General features: G+C 37.9%; 1 protein-coding gene across 1 annotated transcript; it reads left to right on the forward strand.

Moving 5' to 3' along the window:
- Positions 1-13,987: 13,987 nt before the first annotated feature.
- LYZ (lysozyme) lies at positions 13,988-19,600 on the forward strand. Its single transcript, XM_008684278.2, has 4 exons — positions 13,988-14,192; positions 15,550-15,714; positions 17,565-17,643; positions 18,413-19,600. The coding sequence occupies exons 1-4, from the start codon at positions 13,997-13,999 to the stop codon at positions 18,477-18,479; spliced, it is 507 nt and encodes a 168-aa protein (XP_008682500.1). The 5' UTR covers positions 13,988-13,996; the 3' UTR covers positions 18,480-19,600.
- Positions 19,601-20,813: the final 1,213 nt, after the last annotated feature.

A 20,813-nucleotide genomic window follows, 5' to 3' on the forward strand; every position in this document is an offset into this window, starting at 1 on the left:
TTTTAACATGTGGTCAAGAGAAGAGAGTAACACCTTAATTGCAGGTGGAATGCATTTTTTACACAGTGAATTTATCCATTGTGTTGAATGTCTATATTATACATGTAAGTGTGCTTCCCCAGAGGAGAAGCCTTGTAAGGTGAGTAAGCTCTTGAAGAGCTTGTGATGTTGAATATATGGACGATATGATAGTAAACCACAATAAAGTCATAAAAACATGTGATTGACATATGTATGTTACAAACACCGAGTCCTCTGAGTTCAAGGCTGACACGCTCTGGGTGCAGAGTGGGTTGGAGGGGAGAGAATTTGGAGGAGAAGAGACTACTGAGAAAGCCTTGTCAGTAGTTCTGTCATGAAATTTAGGTTCCTAGATGTTGAAACATTTACTCTTTTTTTTTTTTTCCAGAGAGAAGGAGCGTGCACGCACACATCAGCAAGCAGGTGGAGGGGCAGAGGGAGAAGGAGAGACAATCTCAGGCAGGCTCCATGCTCAACACAGAGCCTGATGTGGGGCTCAGTCTTACGACCCGGAGATCATGACCTGAGCTGAAATGAAGAGTCAGATGCTTAACCGACTGAGCCACCCAGGCACCCCTTACTCATTTTTTAAAACAGGTTAGAGCTTACCATTCTGTATTTTTATAATATTCCTAAATTTACTAAGTTATTCTTTAATTGAAAAGAATTTTGAATCAGCAGTCAAAGGAACTATTTTCCAAAATCAATAAATAAGACACTAATATAGCTCTCATCATCTTTTCATTCGTCAGGTCATTGTGAGACCTGTAATAAATGGCACTATGTTTGTGAGTTCAGTTCCTACCTGACCGAGTTGGAAATAGAATATTTTCATGTCAGCAACCAGCTACCTCACAGAGGTAGTTGACCTGGGGTTGGTAGTGGAGGGATGAAAAGATAGTATGGCTGCGTCCAAAACACCTTGGAGTGATGCCAGAAGGAAGAAAGAATCGCATTACCTTCTATTACGTGTATACACATAAATTATTGTTAATTTGTTGAGCATATTATCTTATTTGCTTGCTAAGGGTAGCAACAAAATGTCTGTCAAGAGGTAAGGAAAATACAACCCAAGTATATGATCTCATTCTCCTACTTGCAACAATTTTTTCTCTCCTTCTCCAACGTTTTGTGATTATACAGAGCTAATCTACAGATTGAAATCACTGGTTTCTAGTTCAGTGAAAGAAAATGTAATGGCATTGCCACAAATGAAAAGATCATACAGAATCTTAAACCCAAAGATCATACTCAATAAAGAAATGAAATCAGAATGCTCTTCTGGAAAGAGGAAATCAAAATGGGAACATGTCCATCTCTTTGCAAGTAAGACTACATTTTATCACACATTGGAAAAGTCAGTTCAGTATTTCACCATAATTTCTCAATGTTGAATGCTCAATTATTGTGTAAATTGAGAAAAGATTTTTGTAACTTGACCAAAGTGGGAAGGAAAATATTTGTTTATAATGTGAAACAGGGAAGTGAGATCCAGCCAAAGTTCTAACTGTATTTACGCTGGCAGCTTAAAGATAGCAGAAATAATAGTGTATTCAGAAAGTATTCACAAAGAATCTAAAGCCATCCAGAATTATTCTATTAGTTGTTCACACACCAAGCATATTGATTTTTAAAATAGCCTCTAATTGTTCAGTGGCATCTAGGAAGTGTGAGACCAACCTCTCAGAGATAACTCGTACTTTAAAAATAAATGTATAAAATGGGTGTGCAAAACCATAAATGGGTTTGCAAAACTATATCAGGAACTAAAATTAGACAAGGAATAGACAAAGAATTTATAGCTTTGTCAAGGGATGAGAATTGGGTCTCAATATTTATTTCTTCTCTCTCCACTTCAATTTTTACAAGGTAGTGTGGTACACTGAAAAGGCCATGGAAATGAACTGAGTCTAACTCGGAGCTTTGTCCTTTACCAGCTCTATTTCTCCGGGCAAGTGACTTTGCTTCTCTGGGGCACATGTTTTTTCATCTGTAGAGCAGAAATATTACCTACCTCTACGATCCCTGTAAAAATTATAGATAATGTGTATTTAAAGTGATTTTTCAAACCTCCTAACTATCTCTTGAGCCCCCAGTTGTCTCCACTCCCCACCATTGTCTGCCATCGGTATGACCTGGCCGTTCTCTACCACAATTCCTGAATCCAGTCTAGAGTGATTTTTACAAAAGATTTTGATGCTGTTACTCTCCAGTTAAATACTCAAAAACAGTCTCCCCTTGTCTTTGGGATTACGTGCTAAATCTCACTGTCTTTGGTATTAACCACCTGTCTGACCCTGCTCAACCCTCCAGCCTCATTGCTCTTTGCCGTAGTTCACCAGACATCCGGGCCCTTCTTTCGGGGTCTGCATAGACGACTGCAGAAACGGCAGGCATGGAGGCAGAGGAGAGAGCGAGCGCGCAGCAAATCCCAGGGATGGCACAATCGCGTCTGTAACTGCAGGTAGAATATATGGCAGACCTTCCGAGGCCAGGCCTGTTTATTAGACTGAGTGATGATGGTTCCATACTCAGTAACTCATGCCTCCGTGCTAGAGCCCGGGAACTAGAGACTCGTGTAGCACAGTATTGGCACTACCGTAGCAATGATTCCTCCGGTGTATGTTAAATATTATTTTCTCTCAGTATGAATCAGTTACCTCACTCAAAACACAGCAACAGCAAGGCCATAGAGTAAATTAGGGGCAAAAGTTAAATGATGTCTAGAGCTTGGATGGTCAGGAGACACCGAAAGAAATTATCTTTCTTATTTGATCTCCTTGCAAAGAGCAGGAGCTTAAATCACGGGGATATTGAGAACTAAAAGAACAGAAATGATCACCAAGCCGTGGGGGAATAAATACACTGGTCTAGATTAGGCAAACCCAAATTATTTACCATTTGCCAGTGACCCATGGATACAGAGGCCAGCAAAATGCCACTTTTGGATTGGGGTCAAGCCCCGCTCCTGAAGCAGGAAATGTTCCCACAGGAAGCCACGCTGACCCGTGTCCAGGCTACTGGACTTGGAAGGAGCAGCTGCTAGTGATGCTGCGTCTGTTGCCCAGGCTGTTATGAAGCTAGATGAAGCCCCGCTAGTTGAGTGAGAAAATACTTCACCTTAACTTTTCAGCATCTGTCCTTGGAGACCTGAGGTGGTGTTCCCACTGCTTCCCTTCCATCTCTCCCACCCCTGCATATTCTCCCAGGAGCCATGCTGCCACAGGAGAGATGAGACTAGGTCTTCTGCACCCCTGGGCCAGACTCCGCAGAGACAGCATCAGCTGAGTAAGGAGGCGAGTACAGCTACTCTGATCATGGTCTCCCAAGGTCTTTACCAGCTTTACGGAAATCGCAGTGTTTCATTGGCAAGCGATTCCTTAACACCCTCTGACAAAACCCATGCCAATGCCTCCCTCCATTAATACAGACAGGTTTTTTTTTTAAGTTTTAATTAATTTATTTAAGTAATCTCTATCCCAATGTGGGACCCAAACTCAAGACCCAGAGATCAAGAGTTGCACATTCTTCCAAGTGAGCCAGCCAGGCACCCTGACACAGTTTTGATTTACTAGTGTCAGTTGCTTTCTGAGGCTAAATCTTTTATTTTTTAACATCTTATTTATTTTTACTTTTTAAAATTTTATTTATTTATTTGAGAGAGAGAGCGAGAGAGCACAAGCAGGGGGAGCAGCAGAGGGACATGGAGAAGCAGCTCCCCACTGAGCAGGGAGCCTGATGTGGGGCTTGATCCCAGGACCCTGGGGTCATGACCTGAGCCAGAGGCAAATGCTTAACCCACTGAGCCACCCAGGCATCCCCTGTGTGTTTATTTATTACTTTGTTAATTGCAAAAGTAACAATTGCTGAAAGAACACTTAGAATATGCAAAAAAAAAAAAAAGTAAATAAAAATTCTGAAAAGTTTTCATAAATAACCACTGTAAAAATTTTGGTGTATGTCTTTTAGTTCTTTTTCTCACACAACATATTTTTTAACTTTCATTTTTTTCATCACAAAATATATGTGTTTATTTTTAGAGTAAAATAAAATGTTATAAATTTAATGAAAACTGAATGAAATTAAATTAATTAATTAAATTTAATGAAAAATTGCCCTAATCTTTGCCATCTAATACCCAACACTAGGGTAATCTCTTTTTAACTTCTTTAGCTATTTATTTTTTCTAGTATTTACTGCCATATATCTCAAGAGCATGTTTATTCTACTATTTCTTGATTTTCATAGACATTTTCTATTTATTTCCACCAAGGAAAATAAAGATTTAGCTCTCTCTCAACTCCCCCTTCCCTTGTTTTGTTTTTTAAGATTTATTTATCTACTTATTTGAGAGAGAGAGAGAGAGAGAGAGAGAGGAAGAACACAGAGGGAGAATGAGAGGGAGAAACAGATTCCACCACTGAGCAGAGAGCCTGACATGGGACTCAATCCCAGGACCCTGAAACCAAAGGCAGATGTTTAACTCACTAAACCACCCAGGCACCCCTCTCCCTTCCTCTGTTCTTTTTCTTTACAAGCATGCACCAACACTTGCAGGTGACTATAATATGATGCTATAATTTGGTTGTGTTTCCATTCTTAACTTTTTGTTTTTCGTAGTGTTAATAATTGCCTTGTTTTTCTATTTGCTTAGTTTTTCATGTACTTGTTCATGTAATAATTCATTACCCAAAGTCTCAGCCAAAGTTTTTAAACTCCCTTCAATAGGTTCAGACATTCCAAACCATCTCTAAGTGTGGTTTTCCCGCTGGAGTCCACACTCCTGGAGCCATTCATCCTCTTGCTATAATCTGAATTGGCTTCTCTTTAACCAATTGCAAGGTTATCAATGTTGGACAACACTTCTTTTTTCTTGTAATTTCCTTCACTTCTCTCCTATGATAGATCCCTGTTTCCTAGATCCCACATCTTTTTTCTTATTAGCTCTTTTTAAAATGGACCATGTCCTTCAGGGGCTTCCTGATAAAGGGTGCAGAGAAGTGAAGTTTTATTGTCCTAACACATCTGAGAATGTTTTTTTTTTTTTCCTTCTCTCACACTGGATGGTTTGACAGCATATAGGACTGTAGGTTGAAGATCACTGCCCTTAAGTTTTAAAATTTTCTCTTTATCTCTGTTTCCAAAATTTCATGAGGATGTGCATTGGTATAAATTTTATTCCATACCATTGTTTCAGGCACTTGGTTGCCTTTTGATGTGGAAATCTGTGTCCTTCAGTTTTTCACATTTATTTTATATATATTTTTTTATTCTGTGATTCCTTTTAAGAATTCCTATTAAGAATTCCTATTGTTCTCATTTTCTCATCTTTTCTCTCCTGTTTTTCATCTCAGTCTTTTTATTCTATTTCCAGGAATATTTCTCAAATTTATCTCTTGATTTTTCTATTAAGTGTTTTATTAATGTGGTCATATTTTTTAAAATATTTATCTATTTATTTGAGAGAGAGAGTACACATGCATGGGGGGGGGAAGGGAAGAGGAAGGGGAAGAGAATCCTCAAGAAGACTCCGCACTGAGCACAGAGCCTGACAACAGACTCTATCTCACAACCCCAAGATCATGATCTGTGCCGATATCAAGAGTTGGATGCTTAATCCAGGCGCCCCTATGTGGTCATATTTTTAAATCTCAAGGGCTCCTTTTTTAAAATTCTCTGATTATTTTGTTATTATAGCATCCTTTCTTGTTACATAGATGTGATATTTTCCTTTTTTTTTTTAAGATTTTATTTATTTATTTGTCAGAAAGAGAGAGAGAGCACAAGCAGGGGAGCAGCAGGCAGAAGGAGAAGCATGTTCTCCACTGAGAAAGGAGCCCAATGCGGGACTCAATCCCAGGGTTCTGGGATCATGACCTGAGCCAAAGGCAGATGCTTAACCGGCTGAGCCACCCAGGTGTCCTTAGATGTGATATTTTCTTTTACTTCTCTGAGATATTCGTTATGATTTAGATTTTGTTTTGTTTTGCTCTGTTTCCTCTGAGGTCCTCTTCTCTAAGTGTTTATTTTGATCTTTCACATCAGTGGCTTTCATCAAGTATCTGGCAATCTTTATTTTTTATTTTTATTTTTTTAATTTTTAAGTAATCTCTATACCCAACATGGGGCTCAAACATACAGCTCTGAGATTAAGAGTTGCACACTCTGCTGTCCCAAGTATCTGGCAACCTTTGCTGGTTGTGTATATTTAAGAGTTGAGCATAAAAAGCTGAGTGGAAAATCTGTGAACTTGAGTGGATTTCACCAATGACCATTGGGGAAGACTGGCCATTTCACTGTGGGCCTCAAATATTAGTGTATGTAGGTCCTTTCTCTTGGTTCAGACATTTATCTAAGAAAGGAATCTTACAATGAAATCTTGCCATTTGCAACGACATGGATGGAACTAGAGTGTTTCATGTTAAGTGAAATAAGTCAGTCAGACAAAGACAAATACCATATGACTTCACTCATATGTGGAATTTAAGAAACAAAACAGATGAGGGCGCCTGGGTGGTTCAGTCGTTAAGCGGCTGCCTTCGGCTCAGGGTGTGATCCTGGAGTTCTGGGATCGAGCCCCACATCAGGCTCCTCCACTGGGAGCCTGCTTCTTCCTCTCCCTCTGTTGTTGCCCCTGCTTGTGCTCTCTCTCAATCTCTCTGTCAAATAAATAAATAAAATATTTAAAAAAAATAAAACTCATTTTGTTGATATTTTAATGGGATTTGGGGAGGGAGCAAAGATAAACCTGTGTGTTCACCCTTGACTTTTAACAGAGGTCCTATAGTACATTCTTTAGAATATCTTAAACCCTGGCAAATCTTTTTCTTTTAAGGATAATTTTAGTTTTGGGAAATAGTCAAAAAAGTCTGAGAGATCAAACTGTCAGACACATCATAATTATTTTTTTCTTTATCATGGGAAACAACTAGAAAGAATAAATTATGACTATTGTCCATTAGAATCCAACAAAATAACCTGGTATGCATACCATCTTTCCCAAAATGATAAAATGCATATATTGCATCAAATATAACATGTGATACATACAGAATTTCTGGGGGGAAAAAATCTCTGCTTCCAAATCATGCTTACTTGCTGTTTTATTTTTAAATAACTTGCTCATTAAACCTACTTCAAATGACATAATAGAATTATGATTAGATATTATCATCGCCCATAATATCTGCTCCAGGGGATATAATTAAGGGGATCAAAACACCTCTTTCCTGTGAAGTGGTCACACAATATCATGCTATCTGTTTGGTTCAGGGTGTGGTGTAAGCGAATATTTCCATACGCAATCCAACCAAATTGTAACTGTTCAGATGTGTGAAAAGATAAATTAATCTCATGAATGGCAGGTCAAAACTAGCATGGCTAATAATTAGATGTTCTTTAGCATTGACTTGGGAAGAATATAAAGAGAACCAAAGATTACCTCTTTTAACTGGTTTCTCTCTCTTTGGGTCCTGAGAATTTGTCTATTTATTATTAAAGAATCAAAAATAGGTGTAGCCTAAAGAAAGGAGTTATTCTTGATTGTTGAACAAATAACAAGAATCAAGTAGTCACTCAGAGTCAAACTAGTGAATAACATTAGAGCCCAGCAGAAAGGGACCACCCGTGATGAAAAAATAACGGTAATTACAAAATTATGACATTTCGTGTAGCTCAGAACCAGTCTTCATACGCACGTACAGAGAAGAACAACTCCTTCTGAGTTCTGCCAGCATAGTTTTTTCAAATGTGCAGAGCATCCCAAGATAACTATTTTTAAAGGTAGCACGTAGTAGGATATATGTGTTTGGGCAATGTAGGGAAGGAAAAAGTATTTTGGTTTTTTCTTTTTAATTTTTTGTTTTTGTAAAACATTCCAGTAGTGTATTAAACAAAAAGTCATTAGAAAGTTGTAAATAACCTCATCAGTTCATTTAGTCCCATGTAATTAATTCTTGCTCTGCTCAATCTTGGGTTAGCAGTTTCAAATGTTTTCACAGAAGACTCAGAATACAGTAATAAGCAACTAATGAATCATCAAACTTTACATCAAAAACCAGGGATGTACTGTATGGTGACTAACATAATATAATAAACATTAAAAAAAAAAGAATACAGTAATAACTCTGTGGCCGACAAAAGACTTAAAATAGTGTGGTTTGGGGTGTCTGGGTGGCTCAGTCAGTTGAGCATCTCATTCTTGGTTTCGGCTCAGGTCATGGTCTCAAGGTTGTGAGATGGAGACTCATGTAGGGCTCAGCAGGGAATCTGCTTGAGATTCTCCCTCTCCCTCTGCCCCTCCCCCTGCTCACACGCGTTCTCTCTCTCTCTAAAAATAAATATATAAATCTTTAAGAAAATTTTTAAAAAGATAGTGTGGCTAAAGATCCGATGAGAACTCATTTAAATGCAATTAACAAGGAAATGTGGGGATTTATGTGACATACAACATTTCAAGATGATTAATTGGAATTCTGACGGATAACATAATACCAGGACATATCAGATTTCTAGGAATTTCTTACAATTTCTGGAACACTTATATTAATAACATATACCCATACAAATATAACCCAAAGAAGGTTAAACATGCCTTTCATTTGACAATATTTCTCATGTAATATAACATAGCAGATAAACCTAATTGGTTTAACATTTCTCTATTTGTAATGACAGAGAACGAATCTTTGAGATTTTCCAAGGATCCTCGGGCAAATCTCAGTTAGCTTAAGGTCAAAAAGACTTTACTTAAAATTTGATTTGGGAACGTTGTAAAAAATGTCAAAAGGTTTGAACACTGATTAAATAAGATGACAGATTACTTGAAACAGTATTTAGTTACTTATCTAACCAAACTGACAATAAAAGATTCTAGAGGCAAATACATCTGAGGAAAAAAAAAAACCTTTTAATATTGAGAAGACTCAGTCTTTTTAAGTAATCAAAGGCCTGATAAAGAACGTGAAGCACGAGCAGTTATCTTAATGAGACACAGAATCCTTGTTTTCCAGGCAAGTTATTTATCTGGTAAAGAAAAATCTTTTACAATAATCCAAGAAAACTTTGTCCTTTTAACAGAGAGAGAAAATTAAATTCCAGTTTTGCATAGACACCCTGATGCTATTAAAGCTCACTTTTAAAACCCTTATAATAAATTCATTCAATTTTCAGCAGGTGGACCACACGAGATAACAATTCCTCCCTTCTGCCCGCCCCCCCCACCCCCGCCACTGCCTCTCTCACTCTCTTTTCTTAACTTCCTATGTCCATTTAGGTTTTGTCCTTTCTTTTCTTTTTTTTTTTTCTAGTCTAAATTAACCTTTAAGTAACCTCTAAATTAGGACAAATTACTACTGTTCCCTTGACAAAAATGCATTGTCATACCTCATACCTTTCCCTATCAAGAACACATTTTACTATCCCTGTGTGCTTTGCTTAAAGTTTTTTTTTCTTTACCCTTATTATTTCTATATGTAGGTTTCACTTATATTCATTGGAATTCTTAACCTTTGGTAAACTCAGTTTCCAATAAAAGCTAAGAAGTAAGCAGTTGTGAACTGTCTGCTACATCCTAACATTGTGAGTAGGTTAGTATATTTATGAATATGCCACTTTGTAATCTCTACACATGCATTTTTATAGCTCAGTTTTTTGATGTGGTAAAAGGAATATGTTATTAACAGACCCAAATATCTTTAGTCTCTCAAAGAACCTAAAAAGTTACAAAATTTTCACATATAACATGTTCTGCCATATTGACATATATTAAGCAAAATTTTTTTAAAGATTTTATTTATTTATTTGTCAGAGAGAGAGAGAGAGAACAAGCAGGGGGAGTGGCAGGCAGAGGGAGAAGCAATCTCCCTGCTGAGCAAGGAGCCCGATGTGGGGCTTGATCCCAGGACCCTGAGATCATGACCTGAACCAAAGGCAGACGCTTAACCAACTGAGCCACCCAGGTGTCCCAGCAAATCATTTTTATTGTATGTTTTGTTCTTAGGTTGAATTTACAATTTTATAATCTCAAATATCTAGTAGAGATGATCGTAAGCTAATTTGACCAGCCTTAATTTATGTAAGTACTTATATTTTCTTTAAGCAATTAATAGAACTCTTCCACAAGTTAGTTTTTAGGACTACCATCCAGAGGGAGAAAAACACCACATATTATGTAACATACACCCATTGCCACACATAAACATCCAGACAGATGCAAGCAGAGATCTCGTAGCTTTCACTGAAAAATTTTAGCCACATATCAAGTACAATAATACAAAACTCACTAGCTTATTAAAGAACAGTTAGATCTAAATGGTGTTTCTGGCCGGTGGAACAAGTTAAGGTTACCCACTTAGATAGCTAAAGATTTTACCAATATTTGTGGAGAAAACTTTTAAGATTTTTGTTTGTCTTTAGTAGATAATCTTATAGAGGCTGTGTACTAAATTTTGGGCAAGGAGCCTATAGAAATATGAAGTAGCAGTTTGTTTTTTTAAAAACCTTTTTCCAGTCTCAGAAGTTGCTTTAGCCAGTTTTCTCCTTGGATACCTATATTTCAAAGACATGGTAAGATTAATATTGTCAAGGTACTGAGAAAGTATATAAGGTTTATCTAAGAAGGAACTCAGGGGCATATTTGCCTGCTCTCAAAAACCGAGGGTCATTTTATGAAGTTTTCCGTTTTTCATTAAGGGTAGGACAGTCGGATGATTTTTTTTTTCCTGCAGTGCAGGCCAGAAATATGGGAAGGCCTGGACCTCGTGGGATCTGCTCAAATAAATCAAGCCTTCCTGTGCATTTTCTGTGCTTTTGTCAAAGCTATTTCCTGGCTATCAGTATTTTCATGTTTCATACCTGCTTGAGTGCCATTTGCAGTTTTTAATGTTTGCTCTGAGTCTGATCTTTACTTCTTAATCTAGTTAAGGAAGTATAGGGGTTTTCCCCCCATCATACTAGCCAAGGCTTTCTTCTCTATTTCTTTCTTTCCTTCTCCTTCCTTCCTTCCTATCTTTCTCTTTTTTCTCTTCTTTCTTTTCTTGTCCTTTCTTTCTTTTCTGTCTTTCTTTTTTTCTTTCTTTCCTTTCTTCCTTCCTTCCTTCCTTCCTTCCTTTCTCTTTCTCTTTCTCTTTCTCTTTCTCTTTCTCTTTCTCTTTCTCTTTCTCTTTCTCTATCTTATCTGATCTTCCTGTAGGTACCAATAGGACATTTGTTTAGGATGAGAGCTCTCTTAAAAATCCTTTTAGATATAAAAGTCCGAATCTTTAAAGGTATATCTACTTCAACTGTGACTCTAAACCAATAAGCCTTTTTATGGCTTAAAATCAGTAAGCCTTTTATGGCTTAACCATGACACAGAGAGAGTGCAAACGATATGACCCTCTCAAGATGCAGAGCCCCTCCCAAGATAGCTTAAGAAAGCAAAGAGCCTCACTGTCACAGGTGGTAAAGAAAGTTCTATCTCCCACAGAGGAGATACTTTAGTGCTACAGGTCCATGAATCTGCGTTTCAGCCCCAGCTGAAACCCTAAAAGAGTAGAAAGAAGGCAAATTTTCTCCTCCTGTAGTTTCTGGTGATGAGGATGGGAGAGTGGCGTCTGGAAAACTCTTCTCTCCCTAGAGACTGCAGTTGATGTATGGGGAACTGATGACAGATCAGCAGAAGGTAAGAGACCTTACCATGTCAGTCTCCCAGCTCTCTGACTATAGTGCCCAGACAGAGAAGAGTATAAAATTTTCTTCTTGTCTCTTCCTTTCCAGATTCATAATGGCAGAAGAATAACATTTGTAAAAACGGGTCTCGAATCGTGACTCTTGTGAATTTAGTTTTGGGTACCTACAGGTTATTGATTCTTTGCCTCCCAGAAATAGTCATGTTTTCCTTTGTCTGTCTTCTATATTGTTTGTCATAAGGATAAAAATCATAAGATGAGACTCTTCATTTGTCTTGTTTCAGGTACTGAGAACCTGGCTTTGTATCTAGTGAGAACATTCTCTCTGGTCTCTGCCACCTGTGCGGGGGAAGGGGAGGAGTGCGTGTTGTCAGGCTTGCATGGGGCAGCAGGCTAGCAGGCTAGGAGGCTGTTGCTGTCTCTATTATCCTTTCCTCATTTGTGCTAGGAAAATTCCTATTCCAGTATCACATTCTGGTAACACAGATTCATGGATCTGTAGAACTAAAGTGTCTCCTCTGTGGGAGATAGAACTTTCTTTACCACCTGTGACAGTGAGGCTCTTTGCTTTCTTAAGCTATCTTGGGAGGGGCTCTGCATCTTGAGAGGGTCATATCGTTTGCACTCTCTCTGTGTCCATGGTTAAGCCATAAAAGGCTTACTGATTTTAAGCCATAAAAAGGCTTATTGGTTTGGAGTCACAATTGAAGTAGAGATACCTTTAAAGATTTGGACTTTTATATCTAAAACAAGAGAGATTAGCAAGAGAAAAGTAAATTTAGGAATGTGGATATCTTATATATATTTGAGAGAAATACAGGGATGAGTAACTCAAAGAGGTAGCCAGAATTTGGGCTTATATACCATCTTAACCAAAGAACAATACATTTTTAGAAGAATGACAAGACAGAGGAAAAGAGTTTTAGGCTTCTTTTTTTTTTTTTTTTAAGATTTTATTTATTTATTTGACAGAGATAGAGACAGCCAGCGAGAGAGGGAACACAAGCAGGGGGAGTGGGAGAGGAAGAAGCAGGCTCATAGCAGAGGAGCCTGATGTGGGGCTCGATCCCATAACACCAAGATCACGCCCTGAGCCGAAGGCAGATGCCCAACCGCTGTGCCACCCAGGCGCCCTGACTTTTAGGCTTCTAAGGGCAGCAAACTCTGGGAAGATAAATATTTAGTGGCCACTGGAAGATAATAGCTAGTCAGTAAAATTTGTTATGTGAAGTCCTGTGATGCTGTCTTGGGAATGATAAGCATGTAGAGTTGTCAGTGATTAACTCCCCGTACAAACCTAGGTGGTTCTGTTTTCAGGTATATAGGGGGAAGGCAGGGAGATTTTTTGGATCTGCTTTTTCTCAGTTGCCTTCAGTTCAAAATAATCCTTGTACCAAAGGGAAGATTTTCAGGTGGCATATTTTGCTACTGTTCTTTAGGTTTGATTATAAAATTCCCTTGCTTTAAAATGACCCCTTATGCGCCTGGGTAGCGCAGTCGTTAAAGCGTCTGCCTTCGGCTCAGGGCGTGATCCCGGCGTTCCGGGATCGAGTCCCACATCGGGCTCCTCCGCTAGGAGCCTGCTTCTTCCTCTCTCACTCGCCTGCTGTGTTCCCTCTCTCGCTGGCTGTCTCTCTGTCACATAAATAAATAAAATCTTAAAAAAATAAAATAAAATAAAATAAAATGACCCCTTATGTTCTAAGGTCAAAATGTGAGATAAGGCATTGTCAAAAAGTTAGAAACATTGTTCACATGAGGCTTATTTATAATAGTAAAACACTGATTTATAAGCAAAAAAATGCATAATAGCAACAAAAAGTTTAGAGTGGGATATGGCTGAGCAATATGGTATCATGCTATATACCCACTAAAATGATAGATAACATGTTATGTGCTTTTGGGGAAAGAGTATAGAAAATAATTTTGAATGAAAAAGATGAAGACAACACAGTGAATGCAAAATCAAAAATTGGAGCTCTTTTTCTGTTGTGTAAAATGTTCACGCAGGGTTTTTTTTTTTCTTCTTCTTCTTTTCTTTGTAGTTGCTCAAATTCATAATAAAACAGGAGATAGTTCCTGGTTTGCAAACAGTCCCACTTCCCAATTCTTCCTGAGCCAGTTCTTTAAACAATGCCATTTCATCATTTTCCTGTAGGTTAATTCTTAGGACATCAGAATAGCTCTTTTCAAAAAAAAAAAAAAAAAAAGCTTTTAAAGTCAGTGAACCAATAAAGAGTTCCTGTTTTTCACATCTCTCAAAGTGTGGAACCCCCAAACCACTAGGAGAAGAAGGAAGTTAAAAGATGTTAAATACTGAGGACAACCCTCCCTGGTCAGCCCAGAGGTCTGGCTTCCCAGTCAACATGAAGGCTCTTCTTCTTCTGGGGCTTCTCCTCCTTTCCATCACCGTCCAGGGCAAGGTCTTTGAAAGGTGTGAACTGGCCAGAACTCTGAAAAGACTTGGGCTGGCTGGCTTTAAAGGTGTCAGCCTGGCAAACTGTAAGTTAACTCTTCTTCCTACTTCCAAATAGTTAGCCAGGTGTGGGATAGGTTGAGGGTGAATAGTAATAAAGAGGCTTTGAATGAATGGACTTCTTTTGTTTCTTTTGAGGGTCTGTATACTTACAATGGTTAAAAATATCAACTTGTTTCTTTAGAATCGGATATGCCAGATGAAGGAATGAGGGCATGGGAGGGCAAAATTCTCTGCCATTCTAAGGAAACCAGGACCATTGCGCTCTTCTGGTGCCGCTAAATTTGTCGGTTGCCTCAGACTCGGTGGCACATGTAGGCTGGCTAAAAGGTCTAGCTGAGCATCTGGGATACCTGTCAAGTCCTTGGTGCTTGACGCCAAGCATTTCCTGTTTGGAACTTGGTTTCAAGGATAATGAACCTAGAGCAATGAGTATTTTCTTCGGCCATGACATGAGATTTTTAACAGCAAAGTTTGAAAACCCTATGTTGAACTCTCAGTGCAGGGGCAGTAGCAGCCTATTTCCCCTCGGTGACTGTTTATATAAGGATCCCTGAAATGCAGCTTGTAATAGTGTTTTATTATTCTTACTCAGTATTGTTTATTAACTGTTTTTCACTTTCTTCCACGTAATTCAAGATATGGCCAAGTAAAAGTTACTTTATATTTTGGTTCTTTTTTGTCAATGTGATCACTGTATTTTTCAGGTTGAATTCAAACATTTCCTCCCGATAACTACTTTTGAATGAACGAGTGGATGGATGCATGAACTAGTCTTTCCTATTTATATCTCTTGTTTTTCAGATTCTGATTTGATAACAAAATTCATCTTTAGGTAGCTTAAGAAAATTTATTTCTCCCAGAAAATTATTTTTCCTAATAAAAAGCATTTTTCCATCAGTGTGTGTATGTATCTGCTGTTAATTATAAAATCCACTCAACAACTCTGTTGATTTTTCCATTCTAGGCTAAACCTTGCCTGAGGGATGGGAGCAGGGGAAGGGTAATGGCAATGGAAGAAATAGCTATTTTAATATTTTAAAAGTATGTTATCTAGTTCATTAGTATTACAAAATGATTTGCTAACAAAAGGATTCTCACTAAAATGTTAAAATATATTCGGGGGTGCCTAGCTGGCTCAGTCAGTGGAACATGCAACTCTTGATCTCAGGGTTGTAAGTTCAAGCCCCATGTTGGATGTAAGAGATTACCTAAAAAAATAAAATCTTAAATATATATATATATTTTTTTACAAGGAAAACATACCTTTATATTTATAAAGTAAGTCATTAATAAAATAGAATAGCAAAATGGAACTGATTATGGTATGCAAAATACATCATGTGATGTTGATGTTTCTTACTAAAAATAAGTTTTTTTCAGGGGTGTGTTTGGCCAAATGGGAAAGTAGTTATAACACAAGGGCTACAAACTACAATCCCGGAAGCAGAAGCACCGATTATGGGATATTTCAGATCAATAGCCGCTACTGGTGTAATGATGGCAAAACGCCCAGAGCCGTGAACGCCTGTCGCATATCCTGCAGCGGTAAGACAAGATGATGTTTGAATGATGACACAGGGCTCCTCTGGTCATACTGACACGAGAACAGAGGCTCAGTACAAATGAAAAAGTCTTGAAAGGTTCATCAGGGACCTAGAAAAACTCTATTTCAGTGCCTAGAAACTATGATCCTCCTCTTAATTCCCTAAGAAGTTAAAGAGCTGGTGATATCATAAAAAGTTCATTTTTTCTAATGTACACAAGTTTCTAAAATGACCTACTAATTTATCATAAATGGATGTATTGACGCTTTGTAGAAAACAATGCCATTTCTCTCGCTGCCTTTGGGATGGTTTAGGGATAATTTGGTTCTGTGGCCCTTTTCTAAAAATTGTTTTTACTTTTTATTTTGTAATGTCCTAAATATATAGAAATTTAGAGACTTTCGTATAATAAATAGCCATATGCTTATGACATACTTTAACAGTTGTTAACACTTTGTCATGTTTACTTTTTTTTATGTGTATGGGTTTTTTTCTTTTTGCTGCATGATTTTAAAGTGAATTAGAAACATGGTGACTTTTCGTTTCTCAGCTCTTCAGTTAGCATCTTGGGAAAATACAGTGCTTATATAATTATTGTTATACCTAACAAGTTAATTTGTGGATTTGTTTAATTGGGGTGAAACAAATATTCTATTGAACTTATAGAAAAAATAGAAACAACATGTGGAATCTTTAGTGTATAAAATACTGGAGAAGCATTGTAAAATTGATATTGCTAAATTTTTTAATGTTAAAATTCCTAATAGACAAGAGTAGTCTTAGAATACATTTTGTGGGGCGCCTGGGTAGCGCAGTCGTTAGGTGTCTGCCTTGGGCTCAGGGCGTGATCCTGGCGTTCCAGGATCGAATCCCACATTGGGCTCCTCTGCTGGGAGCCTGCTTCCTCCTCTCCCACTCCCCCTGCTTGTGTTCCCTCTCTCGCTGGCTGTCTCTCTGTCAAATAAATGAATAAAATCTTAAAAAAAAAAAAAAGAATACATTTTGTATCCAGATAGTTTATTTTTAATTTATTTTTTAAAAATCTTGTATTATATAATAATATGTGGCCATTGAATAAAAATCCTTACTATCCAGAGATTTATGACCACTGGTAACTTTCGGTATATATTCTTCCACAATATGTATCAATCATGTATATGAATGTAAAGCTATATCAAGCACAAAAGTACGTACATACAAACATGTAAGCAATGTGCATGAAGAAAAATGAAGCCGTATTATATATACTGCTTTACAGCTTGCTCTTTATCACACAAAATTGTTTTTATGTCAACAAATACAGATATGTATTATTTTTAAAGGATGGAAAGAACTCCACAAATAAATGTTCTGTAACTTATTGGTCCAACTCTTACTGGTAGGCACTTAGGTTGTTCAGCTTCTCCCCCTTTGTTAAATGCTATAAAACGTCCTGTGCGTACATCTTTGGGTACATTTTTTATTATTTCTTTAGGATAAAATTTCCAGTAGTAGAACTGCTGATTTAAAAATTGTTAGTCTGTGTTTGGTTTTTTGTTTGTTTGGGTCTTTTTTGTTTTGTTTTGTTTTAACAGTGCCTAGTAAATAGTAAAAAGAGAACCTTCTGTCACATTAGTTAACAATTCCAGAGTTTCCCATGACTTTGGTAAATGAGAAACAGAATGTTTTATTTCATGCCAAATCAGATGGAATGAAGAAAAATCCCCCCCCCCAACATGCACAGATAAATGGACTCTTGGAAAATAATCTTAATGTTCTGTCATCCTCCTAAGAGAATAAAGCTCACTAAACCTAAACTTAACATGAAATTTCTATGGAAGCTGTTTTCATTCCTCACCACCTCTTTTTCAGCTTTGCTGACAGATGACATCACTCAAGCTGTAGCATGTGCAAAGAGGGTTGTCAGTGATCCAAATGGCATTCGTGCATGGTACGTTTAAGCATTAAGGTGGGGCGGGTGACTGGGTGGCTCAGTTGGTTGAGCGTCCGACTCTTGGTTTCTCTCAGGTCATGATCTTGGGGTCCTGGGATCGAGCCCTGTGTTGGGCTCTGCACTGGGCATGGAGCCTGCTTAAGATTCTCTCTCTTCCTCTGCCCTTCCTCTCCCCCCACCCCTCTCTCTCTTTCAAAAGATTAAATAAATAAATAAATAAATAAATAAATAAATAAATAAATAGGGACAGCTATTTTGCCCTAGTGTTAAGAAAGAAGTGAGAGATTTTCGAAGACCAAAGTATGCTACTGAGAACTGAACACTGCAGCTTTAGACTTACCCTAAGCAATGAGTTTCGTAGAAACAACCTGGTTCATCTGATTCAGAATCTTACTCTTTTCCCCTTCAATTTATTTTAGAGGATTTCTAGAGTTTTTAAGATTTTCAACATACTACCAGTTCCTTGTCTTATCTTGAAATTGCTTTTGGAGCTAAGTAAATGTGGAAAGCACTGTGCAGTTGCTATTGTGGAATGCATAGATCAACGTTCATGTTCAGGGTCCTGTGCTCTCGTGTGGGTTCCGGGGGGAAGTGACATACTTGGTGTACATAGCTCCATTTAATAAATAGCAATACCTGAATCTATCTGGAGCGTGTCATCCATTTACCAGTAAAACATTCTGTTCTCCCAGAGGATGTGAAGTGTGTCTATTACAATGAAGATATGTTTTAACCTTATCAACGTTTATTTCACTTTTCTCTACAGGGTGGCATGGAGAGCACACTGTGAAAACCGAGATGTCTCTCAATATGTTCGGAATTGTGGAGTGTAACTGGAGTTTTCTTTCTGCAGCTCATTCTATCTCTTTTTCATATTAAGGGAGCAGTAGTTGAGTGAAAGGTCACACGACCATTCTTTCAAACGATAACACTTTTACAGAAGCAGGAACAAAATATGGTCTTTCTTCTAAAAAGCTTCATGTTTACAAATGTATCTATTATTTGATAGCCTGTAACATTTTTCAGTTTGCTAATAGAAATAATGCTGGTAAAAACGTATCTAAAATCTTGCCTATAGGGGGCGCCTGGGTGGCACAGTCATTAGGCGTCTGCCTTCGGCTCAGGGCGTGATCCTGGTGTTATGGGATCGAGCCCCACATCAGGCTCCTCCGCTGTGAGCCTGCTTCTTCCTCTCCCACTCCCCCTGCTTGTGTTCCCTATCTGGCTGGCTGTCTCTCTGTCAAATAAATAAATAAAATCTTAAAATAAATAAATAAATAAAATAAAATCTTGCCTATCAAATACATCTCCAGGATATTCAGTTCTTAAAGAAATAACTGCAACTTAATCTTTAGTACTCCCCAATAGTTTATAAAAATGTAACAAAAGATTATCTTAAAAACAAACTGATCTTAGACAAAATCCTAGCTGAATAGGCATCTGTTCAGTCATCTCCAAAAACAGTAAAAAAAGAAAAAAACAAAAAACAACAAAAACACAAAACAAACCAAAAAAACCACAAAACAAACCAAAACCACTCTCTGTTGGGCAATATAAATTTTAAAGAGGAGCAGAATGCCAAATGGCTAAAAATGAAGAGAGCCCGAATTAAGAATTTTGCTTTTCTAAAGTGTGACCTTTAAGTATTTTCTCAGAAATGTTGCTTTCATACTGCTTTAAAAATAAATTGACAGTTTATATGTCAATCTATTTTGGCACTTAAAAGAACCCTTCTATGCATCTTTCTGATCATGAAAGAATATAAAGAAGGATTAGATGAGCTGTTGCTGTTCTGCTGTTCTTTGATTTTATTAACTTGCATTCACGCAGTATGACTAAATCTTGAGGCAAATGACTTTGCAAGTGTTGAAATAATTGCTGATTAACCACAGGTGTGAAATTATGCATGTTATAAAAATAATACAAATATTATCATTAAAGGCTTTGCAACTCATAACTTGTCTTTCTTTGTTTAAATCCAGCTAGTGTCTATGAAGAAAAAAATATGTGTATTTGAAAAAGAATTATTCAGTTTGCTAATAGAAATAATGTGGGTGAAAACTTATCTGAAGACTTACCTATCGAATACATCTCTAGTATAAGATGTATCCTATATCTTTACCTGTACCCAAACAGCTGGATATTGCTGGGAAAAAATCCACAAGCATTCTGACAGATCTCACTTTGATAACCACAGATCTTAATGGGCCCTCAGTCTGCATGGCCATCTGAGTCACTTCTCTGCACTCCTTCTGTGTTGGAGTGCCCACTCCCCAAAATGACTTTACTGTTTTACTTCTCTTCCTCTCTCTTCAAAGCCCCAGCACACACATCGAACCACTCACCTTCCACCGTCTCTGTTCTTAATAGATGACCTGACCTCACATTACACTGAGAAAACAGAAGCAAGCTCATACGCAATTCTCCCTCCTTGCCACTGTAACAGAGGTCACACCTTCCCGTGGGCACATCCTTTCTTCCTCCACTCTGGCCAATGCCAGAGTCTCCACATGCAATCTCTGATGGCATCCCTCTCACCACTCCAAGTTAGCGGAGTGTTTCCTGCATCCTGAGTTTCTCTCTCTTTGCTGGATATCCCCTGCCGTTGTACAAAATGTTCTGGTAACCTTGCATCTTACAAAGACACTCCATTACCCCCACACGAGCGTCTAACCACATCACTCTGACTTCTGGGATGAGAGTTCTATACACACTGACTCCATGACCTCACCTCTTGTTCTCCTTTCAAACCTTCTAAACCTGGCTGCTGTCCTCAGTCAGCTGAAACCTCTCCTTCAGGATCCTCCTGAGACTTCTTGGGGCCAATTCTAGTGATCTCTGTTCATCTCCCTTCATCTTTCAGCGGCACTTGACCAAGTGAACCACTTCATACTTCTAGAAAGCTTTTTCTCCCTCAGCTTCTCCTTGATCACATCCCGCCTCATGGATTGCCCCTTCTTAGTCCTTGCCTGGCCTTTCCTCTGCTGTTTAGTTTCTGATTGAGGGTGTGCCCAGAACTCAAGCCTATAGTTATTTGATAGACTACATATTTTACTAATTTATTTGTCTCTTCTTGCTGAAATATAACTTCTAAAATAACAGATTTTTCCCACTTTTTAAAGACATTGAAATAACTCAATTTCCCCAGAATTTACAAGTACAGTACA

Source organism: Ursus maritimus, unplaced genomic scaffold (assembly GCF_017311325.1).
Source record: "Ursus maritimus isolate PB19 unplaced genomic scaffold, ASM1731132v1 scaffold_21, whole genome shotgun sequence".
NCBI classification, from domain to species: Eukaryota; Metazoa; Chordata; class Mammalia; order Carnivora; family Ursidae; genus Ursus; species Ursus maritimus.